This window comes from Copadichromis virginalis, linkage group LG17, assembly GCF_057382275.1.
Source record: "Copadichromis virginalis isolate Kocher_CV1m ecotype Utaka linkage group LG17, C_Virginalis_male_GT1.1, whole genome shotgun sequence".
NCBI classification, from domain to species: Eukaryota; Metazoa; Chordata; class Actinopteri; order Cichliformes; family Cichlidae; genus Copadichromis; species Copadichromis virginalis.
The window spans coordinates 10,199,371-10,214,911 of NC_140634.1; the positions used below are offsets into that span (position 1 = coordinate 10,199,371).

Sequence of the window (15,541 nt, forward strand, 5' to 3'; positions counted from 1 at the left end):
AAATCGTTTCAGTTTTATTTATATTGAGCCAAATAACAACAACAACCTCTTCAAGGTCCTTTATATTGTAAGGTAAAGACCCCTCAATAAAATCAAATGACCCCCCAACACCCAACCCAACCCACCCCCTTCCTCCATGAGCACGCACTTGGCGACAGTGGGATGGAAAATCTCCCTTTTAACAGGAAGAAACCTCCAGGTTCATGGAGGAGGGACTATGTGTTGTGACAGGTTCTGTGTGAGGGGAGGAAGGTGTGCTGTAGAGAGAGAGCCAGAGCTACAGTTCAACATGTCTGAGTTACCTTAAAGATCTGTGGTATGGCACTGTGGAAATGTTTCCACTGCTCTGCATTGAAGCTCTGGAGCTGAGCGGCGTACTCGTTCTTGCTCTCATCAGCCGCGTGAGTGCGCATGTAGAACTGGGCTTTGGCCTGAACAGATCATACACACCAACACAACATCAACAGTCACTGATGTCCCACCAACCTCCAGTCTGTCCACATTATAAATCACATGCATCACGGTGCTACGACTAATTCTGAAGCCATAACAAATTCAAATACTGTGTTTTCCAATTTTCAAAAGGAGGGAAAAGTCACGTCATTGCATAGATCCCACAGTGCAAACAAGCCGAGGAGACTGCTACCACAGCATCTTACAGTTTAAGGCACATAACGGTGTTATTACAGGTGGGGGCTTCCTACCTTCTCCACCTCTGATTTGGTGGCGTTGATGTCATTATCTAGCCGCTCGTAGGTGATCTGGGACTTCTCTGCTTCTTTGCACTCTCTTTCAAATTTCTTTTTACTCTGAAAGGGAGAAAATAAACGCACAATTTTAAATAAATTGAGTAATCAAAAGATTATATAACATTTTCGCAGCCTCTCCATTTCATGTCTCAATAAAAAAAAATGTAAAAATAAAAAAATATGTGAATGAGAGGGAGATGAATCAGAGAGGAGGATAGTTTATTTCCTGCCAAGCCATCTGGGTTACATTACCAGTGAAGGAAACGCAGCGAATAGCTGAGACATTACAGTTCAGTCACCAGGTAGTCACCATTAAAGTCACGCAGCCCACACACTGAAACACTCGAATGGTTGTGCAGCACTGAACTCAACTAATGGGCCTCGGGCCAGGAAATGTGAAAAGATAAGAATTATTAACTTTTTTATTTACGTTTATTTTGGAGTTGTTGTGATTACAGAGAGGTCTTGTAATGAGCACTGGTGTAAAATAACTCAGCTCACGCAAGTGAATGATCTCAGATGAACAAATGCAGTCTCTCGCTCCTTCTTTCTCTCTCTTGAGCCCGTAAAGAGCCAAAAAGCAAGCCTGTCAGGGGCCAAATGCGGCACATGGGCCTTGCCTTGCTGTGGGAGGGGTTGGTCTGCACCGAGGTCTCTGTGTATGTGTGTTTTTTCAGTGTGTTTCCTGGTCTTGGCCCCTGTCTTCAGTCCCTGCAGACTGGGAAGTTTGCCAGGAAGAAGAAAGGAACCCAGCTGTCTTTTCACACTCAGAAACATGTGCTTTAATATTACAATATTACATATACATACATACATATATATGTGTTTATATATATAAATTAGCACAGATAGTGAAATGCTAAAATCAAATGCAAGTACCCTGAAATTGCATATTTCATTCTTGTATAAATAATGTAACGTGTGAAAGTGGGGGATAAAGTGGATCCTATTTGTCCTTCTGTTACCTTTGTTAACATATCTTACATTCCTCATGCAAACAAGTATGAGATGAATAAAGCCGGCTGTCCTGAGCAGATGATATTTACACTAAACAGTACATTTTTCTACTCAAACCTCCTCCTTCTCGCCTCACTTACATTGTCCATCTGTTTCCAGCAGTGATCCAAATGCTGCTGGGCCTTTCTGCCCTCCTGTAGATGCTGCTCATTTATGCACACACACAAACACACACAACGAGACATATTTACACAGAAGCAGAAAATACATATAAATATGTGCACAAATACAAAATTACTGGACTCTGTGTCACAGTCACATATATAACAACAATTACTTGAAGGAAGAGTTCAGTTCAGTTACTAAAGCAGTAAATGTCCTCAGCTGTACCAGACGCCTTAGTTTGTGCGATTGTCATGGAAATGAATCTGTTGACATGCATATTGAGAACTATGTGATGCACTTAAAAGTTTATAAGACTAATACTGCAGTGGCTGTTCAGCTGGGATTGTTGCCACACTGATATTAGTATATTTGTGATAATATATTATAAACGAAAGAATGGACAGCACTTCTCTGCCAGCATTAGAATCTATGCCAACCTTTCATGCTTTTCAATCCTAAATGTACAGTTACTCTGTTCAAAGATTATATTATAGATGGGAAAGACTTGAGCTGCTACGAAGGATATCACGAAGTCTCTCTAGCTGCAGCCCCACCCACCTGCTATTAAAACGTCCTGATCCTAAACCTATATGTAGTCTTTAAACATCTAAATACAAACAAAAACCACTATCATGTTGGTGTAATCCTAAGATACTACTGTCCCTACAAGAATGAGTGTTGGATTGCTATAGAGCACAAAACCAGCAGAGGGCGCTGTTTTCCCCCAAACACATGGCTTTTAGCCTTTCACTTTTTGCCATCAGCAGATGGTGGAAAAGACAGATGGTTAACATTACATCCAACATATTTATCCTCTTAAGTAAAGCCAAGCAGAACACAAATTCATATGAAGGCGACACAGCGGATGTTAAGGGCAAACAGCAACATCCGTTTTATGACGGGAAGCAACAGTTTCTTTGACAAATGTGATCTAACAGCGAATGAGCTGAAAACAGACAGAAAAGAAAGCACATGTTTGGCTTTTGTTCAGTGGCACGCAGCGGGAGCAGTGAAGTATGAACATGTTAATGTACTCACATGCTTCCTCTCAGCTTTCAGGTCCTGGCTGTACCTCATCAGCTCGCCATAAACCCTGTGAGCCATCTCCTCCGCCACCACCTCCCTCTGACCGGCATAGTCATTAAGCTCATTGAGTATGGAGTAGAAAGACAGACATGACGTGAACCTGCAGGAGAGACACATAATTAACACGTGATTAAGACATAACATGTCCCGTGTCTTCTAGTGTACTACACGCATATGCACAAAAACATAAACTCTAAGCCAGGGACATCAAACTCATTTTACATCATGGGTGCATCTCCCTTTGATCTTAAGTGGGCCGGATCAGTGAAACTCCCTTTGTTTTTTTATAGTGTAAAGAAGTTTATCTACACATTTAGTCCTGAAATATCTTAATATAAGAAAAAGAAGTGAAACTGCAACAGCATGTCTCAGTTTTGAAAAACAAAAAAATATACGGCAGTAGTAAATGAAAGAAATGGGCCAGCACTGCTCTTTAGGCTTAAATTGTAAGAAATAAATGTGTAAAATTACAGGAAAGGATCTGGTAGCTCAATGGACATATTTAGATAGTGAAATACAGGAACCTTTCAGTCATTCCATTGTTTAATCTATTACTTAATTACATTGGTGTATTATTAATGGCCATGTGGAAGGTCTTTATCGCCTAAATGTATGAAAATGCAGTTACAACTCCAAAATTTATGCTCTTCTTTACATTTTCCATAGCTGTCCAGTGGGCCCGACTGGAGTCTTTGCTAGGCTGATTCTGATCCCTGGGCTTCAAGTTTGACACCCCTGCTCCAAACAAACTACTAGAGATGGCACGATACCACTTTTTTATGTCCGATACCGATATCATAAATTTGGATATCTGCCGATACCGATATGAATCCGATATAGTGTTTTTTAATCAACAAAACTGTTTTTTTAAAATATCTTGCTGCATTTTGTATAAGTTCATACTCAAGTTTAAAACAACAACTACACTAAAGCTATTCTGTTATACCTGTATGCAAAAAAAAATATTTCATAGTTCAGCAATACTGATCAATCTAATAAACTTAAACCTACACCATCCTCCCTATTCTGGTATTTTAAAGAGTACTTAGCATAAATATTAAGCAGCCTAACTAATAGGGTACCAACTCCCAGCAACAACAAAAATAAATAAATAAAAAATAGGGAACCACCCCTCACGCTCCACCTCATGATGCTTAATCGACGTAACCAACCTTAATTTGATGCAGTGTGAAAAAAAAAATGCACAGAAATCAATTATTTTTCAAGAAATATTAAATAGATTCAACATCTTTCTTCAACAAAATTGCAGACTGCACAGATGGTACCTTCCCAAAGGAAAAAGTACTATAGCTTACTAGGGTATATTAGACTTAATAGTCACTATATACAGTAATGGACTTCTATTTATTTTGCATCAAATTAAAACTTTGTGTGTCAGATAATTATTTATTAAAAGCTAGACATTTTAAATGAGAATAAGAAAGAAAAGTATGTCTTTGTGCCCCCTTTTCCCTGTTAATGCCCTATCGGCCCCCCTGGCTAAACTTTGCTAGATCCGCCCCTGCACAGTTACCAGCGTCAGCTACGTAGAAAAAGATCCTGGTGTAGAAAGTAATATTAAATACATTCTAACAACAGCTGATCAAGCTTAAACGTGCTGCTGTTGTTCAGCCGCTGGTTTCCTCTTTCTGGTGCAAAGTGGGCCAAAAGCAAACTAGAGACACGGACTCCCGACAGAAAAGCCGATCAGCTGATCGTTAAGCAGTTTCATGATTGAAGTAGCAGCAAGAAGAGGCAGTCGCTCCATATATCGTTTGTTAAGCTTAATGCAGGAATGCTTTACAAACATTCAGAGATGGACTTACACACTTGCTTTACTTCTCTCGGGGATAACTTTGTCGGAGATGAAATGCCGGGTTGCTAGCGAAGCTCCACATGCTATCCAGACCACCGACAGGTCCTGCATGCCACAGCCGCTCTATCACGTGATGCATACTGCTCCGACGTGCTAACGTTCTGAGGTGAGTTACGGCGTGTTGCAAGTTTTGTGAGGTGCTTTCGTGATATTTAATGGATCGGATTACATTTTTTATTTTTCTCCGATATCCGATCCAGTAATTTAGGTCAGTATCGGACCGATACCGATACGTAATATCGGATCGGTCCATCTCTACAAACTACATCCAAACATTCTGCACTGCTTTATTTAGTTTTTTTTATTTGTGTCATATTCTTTAGTTACATATAAATGACACTCAAACTGGTGTGGAACTCATTTTAACGTATCCCGCTGCAGTTAGAAGCTTACATACATTCATCATGGAGGTGAATGTTTTGTTAATATTAGCCTTTCAATTATTTCTGTGAACTGTTGTTGTTTTGAGGCTGAATGATTACACTGCAAACATCATTTAAATCACAGCTTTAATTTTTGCAGAAATAAATACAGGGTATACATACTTTACATGCAGCGCACCTGATTTAAAAAAAACAAAGTGACTCTCAGGAAGCTGCACCTTTACCAGGTGCTTCTGGTGTCAACAAGTTTCTGGCACAATTTCTGGTTGCTCTTCTAGGAAGGATTAGTGGAGTTAAATTGAAATGGTTGTTTTCCTGGCAACTGACTTTTAGTTGTTTTATATATTTCAGAGGCAGCCTTAATGTGTGACTGAGGTCACTGCCCAGCTGAGTCCAAGCTTCAAATGGCAGTTTGAGGTTATGCTGAGGCAGTCTACCTTCTTCATTATCATGGGTACAGTGCTCTCGTTCCTCACTTTTACACCTACAAAACAAAGTTGCATCTAAAGGTGTGACTCATCTGACCATTTAATTTCCAGAAGCTCTCAGTACTAGAGAACATGCATCTTTCTTGGACAACAGCCTATCAGTCCATGGCGATGTGAAGCTTCTTCACAGCAGACTGTGACATTGATGTTTCACTGATGTCTTGGAGGATTTTTTTTTTCTTCTGACCATCTGAACCAACTCATCTCAGGGTGACAGCCAGCCTCTCTTTCAGACCTAAGCTAAATGGATATCCTCCCTAGCAACTTGTACTTTTCACCTGATGTTCTGCAAACATTAAACTCTGGAGCTCTCAGGCACATGGGCCCAGAAACCAGTTGGCAACCCGCTGGTCACGTCATGTCCCAAGGGAAAAATGTGTCGTTTCTGAAGGCTGTAAGCTGGGTGAAATTAGAGAGTCGCAGAGAAGCTGGTTTCTTCTACACAAACTACGGACAGCTGTGGCAATCTGCTCTTGCTAGGAGGTTTTCACTGCAGCATGATATACCTCTAAGACCAATTTCACCAACAACCTTCCACAACCGTTCACCAACCATTCAGGGAATGCACATTGTTCCCCAGTGTCCTGTGGCTACCAGGCAGTCACTGACCAGTCTCTTGGCCTGCATAACTGGAGCTTTAACAAGAGATTTCCCGACAACTGCCAGGAACCATCAACAGCCACTCACAACTGGTCAAATTATACTCATTCTTCCACAGTGCCCAGTGGTTGCCAGGCAGTTGCCAACTGGTCTCTAGGTCTGTGTGACTGGGGCCTTAGAAATGGCTCCAAGAAACATTATAGACGCGTGTGAATCTACAGTTCTCCTCTTCAGATCTGAACTGAGCACCCTGGACTTTTTTACTGTTCTTGGTCAGAACGACGAGTGCTGTGAAAAGAAAATCTATAAGAAAAGAAGCTGCAGCATTCTCCACTGCAACCACTGAACATCCAAGGTATGGACATTGAGGCTGTGGACAGCTACAGGTACCTTGGTGTTCATCTGAACAATAGACTGGACTGGACTCATAACTCAGACGCCCTCTACAGGAAAGGGCAGAGCAGGCTGTACCTGCTGCGGAGACTCAGGTCGTTTGGAGTGGAGGGCCCACTCCTGAAGACCTTCTATGACTCTGTTGTGGCTTCTGCTATCTTTTATGGTGTGGTCTGCTGGGGCGGCAGCATCTCTGCTGGGGACAGGAAGAGACTGAACAGGGTGATCCGAAGGGCCAGCTCTGTTCTAGGATGCCCTCTGGACCCAGTGGAGGTGGTGAGTGACAGGAGAACGGCGGCTAAGCTGTCATCCCTGATGGACAACATCTCCCACCCCATGCAGCAGACTGTGACAGCACTGAGCAGCTCCTTCAGTGGGAGACTGCGGCACCCACGGTGTGGGACGGAGAGATTTCGCAGGTCTTTCCTCCCCACTGCTGTCAAACTCCATAATAAAGACTTTAACTGATCAAGCACACACATCCATACATATGCAATAATACTAAGTGCAATAATCCTTTCTGTCATCGTTGTATTTTTACTCAGTTGTATATAGTATTTGTATTTGTATTCTATTTTTATCTTATTGTATATTTATTTTATTCTACTGTATATAGTATTTTATTTTATTCTATTCTGTACAGTTGTGTACTGTATTTATTCTTATTGTATTCTAAATTTTGCCTCATAACTTTTGCACTGTCCACTTCCTGCTGTGACAAAACAAATTTCCCACGTGTGGGACTAATAAAGGTTATCTTATCTTATCTTATCAGCTGTGATCAGTCAGGATCACTCACAGGAATTGTGAGTGCCTTGTCAACACATTTTGAAACTTTTAGTACCTCTGAAAGACAGTGCAAGTATATTGTTGGCTATGTATATTAAATTTCAACTTAAAACATATTTTAGGAAACATAATAAATTCCTGAGTCATTTGCATGTTATGCATCTAGTCCAGCATTAAAAAACAAAAAAAAAAAAGCAGTTCACAGAATTTACTGAAACCCAAGATAGCGAAAATATTTACATCCATGATGAGTGTGTGCCAACTTTCTAAAGAAACTGTGTCTCCAAACCTTCAAACAAAGAAACAAAGAATCCACATTCTCAGACTTTTGTTTGTAAGACATCAGCCTTCACAAACTCGCAGCTTAATGGTGTATTATCCTTTTCTACTTAATGAAAATCAAAAATCAGTCATGTGATTCGGCTGTGGCTTTTGCTTACAATTAAAGAACAGAAAAACAAAGACTGAACAGTTTTGACATTTTTAGTAATTTTTTTTTATTTTTTATTTTTTTAGCACACATATGCCATGGCATCAAAGCCAGCGTCTGGGTCCTTCCAACGGACAAACAGTATTTATAAAGTGTCCCACAGGCCTTTTCCGCTCTTACCGTCTGCAGACATCCGACAAGTAAACAAAAGCAGAAACACAGACACTTAAGGTTACTCACCTCGGCTCCTCATCTTTGGAGCGCTTTGGACAATATTTCTTCACCAAGTTCCTGACAGACAAAAGACACAGAGAAGCAGACTTGTGTAAGACATTTTAACTGTGGTAGAGAGACACACACATGTATACACACACACACACATATAGAAAATAGGCATCATAGTTTATTATTAGAGATGAATAACACATTTAAACATCAAAGTCTCTGCCTGTCCATTCCCTCAGGCTCTGCTAGCACAAACTACAGTTACAGTGTGATTTAATTATTTAGCTAGAGTGCAGAGGAATGTGTGTGTGCAACAAACTCTATGTGTGTGTGTGTGTGCGCACGCACACACGCATGCATGCGAGTTGTCTTGCTATCAGTGACAAAATAAGGAGTTTCTGCCTGATTTCCTGGAAACATGTTTCATGCAGACCTTTGATCACTCTTCACAAATCCTCAGCGGTGTGCGTCTTTTTTTTCATCTATTCACAAGAGATATCCCCCCTTTGAAATCCCAAATGCGCCGCCAGTGGGACTCTACTGGTTTTTAAATGTGAGTTACTAGGTCCGTGCCCGGTGAGTTTTGAAAAAGGTTGAATCAACAGACACAGTGAATAAACACACGAGGCACTGTGCTGATGCTGTTATAGCTCAGACTTTGAGCATGCTGGAGACAAAGACAGGCTGCTGTTAAATACATATATTTACCCTTCTTTTAGTTTTACATCATTTCATCTCATGTCTTCATTCCTATTGTCAGTGCATTGCTTTAGACTGTTTTTTAAGTGTGCTACATGTAACTATGGCAAAAAAAAGCAAAAAACAAAACAAGCAGCGTTTCATTTCTGACCTTCTTCATCTTCCATACATTACTAGAATAAAACTTTTATACTACTCTCAGTATATTGCATTTTTTGTCTTGAAGAAAGGCTTTTTGCTGTTGGTGTGTTACTGCTCTTAATGAACCCAACAGTGCACACGCAGCTGTATTATACCAAAGGATATAAATATTCATTTGGGATTCAGTCCCAGGAGTGGCAGCATTTACATTAGCCTGATCAAATGCACAAAAAAAGCTTCAATATAGAATCTTCAGCATCAAAGGATTACCCAGTATGTATATGAAGGAAAAGACAACACCATCACACTTAATCTGTGTCTCATAAAGCTGCATTTTATGCTTTTTTTTTGTCTTAAAGTATATCAATATAACTTTCTGTATTTGACATTTTGTGTGTGTGTGTGTGTGTGTGTGTGTGTGTGTGTGTGTGTGTGTGTGTGTGTGTGTGTGTGTGTGTGTGTGTGTACCGTAGCTGCTTGGCATAGTTTTGCTCTATCTCCAGTCTCTCCTTGACAAACTTTGCATAGCGCTCAAGAAAGTCAATCCCCCATTGAGTGTGTTTGTCCAGATTCTCGAACTGGTCCTAAAGACAAAAACACAGTAAGACAGAAAAAGACACATTTAATAAGGACTTTCAGGACACGGTGAACAAAGGGTTCAAATTCAAAGATTAGTCAGCAGTCCATGTGGAATGACTCTGAACATACAAATGAGATACACATTTCCTTCTGCTGGCTCAGCTCTAAAAAGTATTAGTGAGCTGTGTACATCTCATGCATCCCTGATTTAAACCACCACATGTGGACAAATCACAATAAATCAGCTGCAGACTCGACATCAGAAGCAGCAAAATTAAGATCAGCATGAGGACGGAATAATGATTGATTCGTACAAATTACATATGACATACTGTTTCAGACTTCAGTATTATTGGTGGTTTGATGAGGAACCCAAAGGCCAGTGAAATCAGTGTCTGTGGCCACATGCCCACATTCGATCCATTCTCATTGAAATCCATCCAGCTGAAGGTTTTCGGGCCAACTGTTTACATTTATTGTGAGTGAACAAGGCATTTTCATGTCCAGATGAGTTGAATCAGCATGATGCATGCAACAACTGTCAAATATGTCCTGCATCATTCTTTTTCATGGGCTACCAATCATCTGTTCACTGCAGTAGTTGCAGTTATTGTCCTGCTCCTGCAGTCAAAGGTTTCTGACTCTCCAGAGGGGATCAGTTCAGCTTGGAAGAGGAGATGTTAACATCTCCATGCGCTTACACAGACGGAGGATACACATGCAAAGAATGGAGACAGAAAGCAGCCAGGGCGAACATTTACATCCCAGAAATGCTCTTTATAGTCCATCCCTCTCAAACTGATGGAAGCTTCATTGGGTTTGGGTTCTGGTTGCTTTGCTTGAGGTGTTTTTTGAAAAGGAAACCAAGACTTCACTGTAAACTGGTGGTGCAACAATTTTAAACTTTATAATTTAATATATTAGCTTTTTTTGTTTTGTTTTTTGTTGCATTGTAGATTATTCTTTTTCTATCCACAGTGCACTGCCTCATGGCGGTAAACGATCAAGCATCCTGCTCCACAATCACCCTCATCAAACACAATCAACCCTGGACCCTGCCCAGGACAAACACTCTTATCTATAGCCCACATTGGTGGTTGCTGGTCACTTAATTGTTTTGCGTAAGGCCACCACAATGGCTGTAGATTTGCTAATGGCTGTAGCAATTCTTCAGCTGGAACCAGCTTGCACTGTTACTGCTTTTATAGTGGATCTTACTCTGCCTTTTTCACTCAAATACTGAACATCCTTGTCACTTCTGTCAACTCAGATGAACACCATGACTTTTTCAAAGTACTGAAAGCTCTCCATTAAGACAAAATCAAACCAAAAAGGTGGAAATATGTCAACTACTGTGGACACTGACATCAAAATACCCATCAAGTGAGCCACATGAGCTACTGCTCTGTGTGCTTTAGGCTGCATGTGGGTGTGTGAGCGTGTGTGTGTCAACATGAAGCTTGAACTGGAGAAAAAGAAGGTCACAGAGGCAAACATGAAACAGCCAACCCTTGCTTGTCCAGTTATTACGTTCTTCAAACACAAAGAGAACAAAAGGAAGCCGAAACAATACTGCAATTTACCTTGCTGTGTACATAGAACAGCAGTGTCAGCAGCAACTGATACCCATACTTAAATGCCAAGTATGGTCTTAAAATCATTAGCAATATGTTCAGAAGTTAACTGCCAGAGTTCTCACCCACCCTAAGCCTTGGCAGCACATCACCCCCACCCTTATGCATCTTCACTGGCTCCTGGTTAAGTTCTGTATCTCCTACAAAATCCCCCTCCTCACCAACAGATCCCTACACAGCACTCTAGGATGTCCTCCTTCCCTTCACATCATCCTGGAATCGGATTTCCACCAACAGGGATCTACTGTTCACCCCACACACCAGCCTGCCATCCTAAATTTGGCAATGCCCCTCTCTGGCAATTTCAAAAAGCAATTATTATAATAATTATTATTATTATTATTATAACCTCAGTTCACACACAGAAACAGCTTCTCTAAATCATATTTCTCTAACCAATGTGGAAAAAACTGCATGTTACTAAAAATGACAGGCATTTTTCCCTCCTGCTATACTTGAATTCAATGTATCACTCTACTATTCTGCCACGTTTTCCTCCCCACTGTCCACTGAGGTCCATAATAAGTGCTTCACTAAAGCTTGTAACATCGTGTTTCCACTGTGAAGTGTGGAAGAAATTCTGTCTGGTTCAAGACAAAAACTGCAAACAAGAGGGGGGGCTGCAGTCCAAAAGCAGCCATCAGTCAAAGAATATGCTCACTAATTACAACCAGTGAGATAAACAAAGCGACCCCAGCATGTTCACACAAGCAGCAGGATGAAACACAGAGTTCCCATTGGTCTCTATGGAGCGTGCTGGCAGTTTCCTCTAAGTGAGAAATAAACTGCAAAAGGGCACATTTTCTTATTCAAGCATAAAGATTTCACCCAAAACCGAGCAGCCAAAGACAAAACAAGAAGCCGAGCAGCAGGGTGAAAAAACAAAAATCAAAGAACGGCAATCTGCATGTTTTGGTGGAGCTTTTGGATCAATATTTTCTGCATCCTGTCTGTCTGGCTGCATCTGGTTAATGCGTACCGGCCCTGTTTCTTGCCAGCCTGTCTGGCTCGTTTTAGCAGCATGTCTGGCTGTGGTTGCGTCAGCCTCTGTGACGGTGCCTATGAATAAGTAATACGAGTATGAGCTCATCCTGTAGTTTGTGGCAAGCTGAGCACAGGCTGCCTCACTGGGGAAATGACAGCATCTTCCCGGTCTTCTCTGGGATGAAAATAACGCTGGCTGAAGAGTTGCAGCCTAAATCTGGGATTTGCAATGTGGCTTGGTCTCAGTAAAGGCACCTGCACCACTCACACTTTCTCTGCAGGGAGTCAAATATCAGTTTTTGGACATCTAGTATTCCTCATAACTACGGTAAGTACTAAGTAACAAGACCAGCAATAGTTTTTTTAACCTGTGTATCCAGTCCCGTGTTAAGCCAGTCAGCCGTTATCAGAGTTAGACTGCAGTCTAAGAAGAGAAACTCAGGCATCCCCAGCAACCTCTTCCAACTAGTTCAGGGGAACACCAAGGGTTCCAAAGCCAGCTGAGAGATCTCATTTCTCCGGAGTTTGTCCCAGGTTCTCTTCCCTCACAGAGGAGACATCCAGGAGGCAACCAGTCTCCAAACAGCTGCAGTCTGACTGCAATCACTCTCAGAAAGATTGGTGAAGGTTTGCAAATAACTGCCGTCCAATTTGTAGATGGAGACAGACTGCCTACACAATTAATTAGAGTCAGTCTGCACCAGTGATCATCATTTTGCAGCTGAGGACGTGCAGGTCTGCAGACTGAGTAGTGGAGACAGTGGATGAGAGGTTGGGTTTTTGCTTTTTTACAATAATTTATTAAAACGTCTTTCTCATTTTGATGTAGACAGCCATGTGGTCAGATTTAAAATGCAAGCAGTGAGTGGTTCAGTGTTTCGCAGCGTATACACAGTGTATTTTAGCCCAACTCGATCCAAAATTCATTGTGAACTTTTCAATGATGATATTCTACAATGAATTACTGAGATGTGTTATGTGTGTTACTTGTTATACTCTTTGCTCTTTAATACATTTTACCCATTATGACCTGTAATTAATTATCAGAATTTTATTTTTTATTTTTTTGTTAAACAAATACAACCACTAAAATTGAATCTTAAATGCTTATTTTGTTCATTCTAACTTGTATTTGGAAAAATTTGCTGGAAATTCACAACTTAACTTTTTTCAGGAAATGACTTCTTTATCACTAATGCTGTTGTTCCAGGACGGGGTCAAACTTTTCCCTGCAGTATCGAAAATGGTATTGAGTAGCAAGTATTTTCCTCAGTATCGAGTTTGAAATTCTAGTATATTGACAACTCTAGTATTAACACGAGCAGAGGGAGCTCATTTCTGTCGTTTGTATCCGTGATCTCTTCTTTTTTCCACTGCCCAAAGCCTGCAGACACAGGTGAGGACAGGCAGGTAGACTGACCAGTAAATCAATAGCTTCAGTTTCACACTCAGTTTTCTCTTCACTGCAACATCTACCAATCTCTCCATTTCTTGTGAACAAGACCCCAGGGTACTTAAACTCCTCTACTTGAGGCAGTAACGGTGGTGCCAATTATCATCTCCGCAACTTCACACTGGGCTTCAAACCTCCCCAGTATGAGCTGGAGGTCACCATCTAATGAGCCAAAAGAACTACATCATCCACGGAAAACAGAGTGCTGCTTGGCTGTGCCTATCAACTAATCAACTAAGTTTAATATTTAAACTGCTGGTACATTGATCCAAAACAATGTTCATATGTACAAATGAAATATTAAAATGATAAACATACACCTTGGGATTTGATTTCACTGTTTCTGTTTGTATACTATGTGATATTTAAAAAGACTAGCTCACAAAATAACACACATCATACGAGCTGAACCCTCAAAGCAGCAGAAAGGTGAACTAACAGCAATATTATCATCAGCAGGAACACAACATCCTGTCACACAATCCCCACATAATCACAGGAAGAGGTGCCTCCACAAACACAGCAGTAACACTAGACCCCTCCATCACAATGCATTTGGACTGTTGTACAGTGTGTGCTGGGGATAAAAATACTTGCACTGAAAGCGATATCATTTAGCCAGAGCGAAAAATACTTTAACTGAAAATCTTTTAACAAAATAAATAAACCATGCTATTTTTTTGGTTTTAAAGTCTAAACTTTAAAAAAAAAAAAACAGAAAAATTAGAGGAAATATTTTTTTTAAGTCTCTCCACCCAAACTAGCATAGATAGCATATCAAAAATAAATTAATGTTGACCTTTGGCTTCATGCACAATCCCAGCTCAGGTAAATGTCCTCTGCTTAACCCATTATGCCCATTAGCCCATTATAACAAAATTCCGGACCAGAGAAGGTGTAACAGTGTAAGTTCCCTATCAGTTAATTACAATATGATGAAAGATTATTACAGATTTTTTTTTCTGTCTAGTCAAATCATAACACACTCCACTTTTATGACTCACTAGTGGAAAAAAAGATTGTCATTATCTTTATATAACCCAGACTGAGAATCATAGATGACATCAATGCTGCAGTAATGCTTTTGAACATTAACACACATGAACATTTCACTATAAGGAAACTAGGGAGCAAAAAATAAAAATAATGACAATCAATTCCAGTTAGCCTTTATTTCTGCTGGGAGATACAGATACAGGTCCTAGTGAACAGTCTGAACACAGCCGGTCGATTGGTAAATTCATAACATCAGTAAATGTGAAGCTTCATGCTGTCCTTACACTGTACTTTTAAGATAGCTCCAAGGTGGACAAGCTTATATAGCCAAGGCTTGTTTGCTGATTGAAAATGTTCATAAAGTCGTTGCAATCTTAAAAAAATCTTAAAAAAACAAAACAAAACAAAACCAAGTACACCCTCGCTGTTCCATAGGAACTGAGCGGTAGTCAGGTTATGAACACTTGAATAATTGATCATAAGCAACTGTGAGAACTAGAGCTGGGCGATATGAGATTTTTTCATATCACGATATGTTTTTTTCATTTCAGGCGATAACGATATCTATCACGATATAAGCCAAATAACTATATTTGTAAGATTTAAATGTGCCGTTGCTCACAAGTAAAATGTGAAATAATCAGCAGCTTGTTTTTATTTAAATATTTATTTCCCATAATAAGTTCAACAGGGTAGATGTACTTAAGGAACATGAGACTTTTTCAGATAAATAAAGGCAAATATTGCAAACTACACAAAAGGCAGCCGCTAAAGCGTTTAAGTTTCAAAATAGAACAAACGAAACAGACTAAATTGTCAATTCCACTTAGAAACAAAATATTAATTCTAAAAATAAATCTTAGTTTGTTTTACAGAAGAACAGACAAAACTGACTAACTTTTGTCAATATCAAA

General features: G+C 40.2%; 1 protein-coding gene across 3 annotated transcripts in view; it reads right to left on the reverse strand.

Moving 5' to 3' along the window:
• Nucleotides 1–15,541, reverse strand: part of fnbp1l (formin binding protein 1-like) — a 54,138-nt gene that overhangs the window by 10,313 nt on the left and 28,284 nt on the right. For all 3 annotated transcript variants that reach the window (XM_085437261.1, XM_085437262.1, XM_085437260.1), the window contains exons 2-7: nt 9,450–9,565; nt 8,157–8,207; nt 2,910–3,057; nt 1,847–1,909; nt 705–809; nt 303–431 (exon numbers count right to left, since the gene is read on the reverse strand). In XM_085437261.1, coding sequence (XP_085293387.1) covers nt 303–431; nt 705–809; nt 1,847–1,909; nt 2,910–3,057; nt 8,157–8,207; nt 9,450–9,565 — 612 coding nt within the window. The remainder of the gene's footprint in view (nt 1–302; nt 432–704; nt 810–1,846; nt 1,910–2,909; nt 3,058–8,156; nt 8,208–9,449; nt 9,566–15,541) is intronic.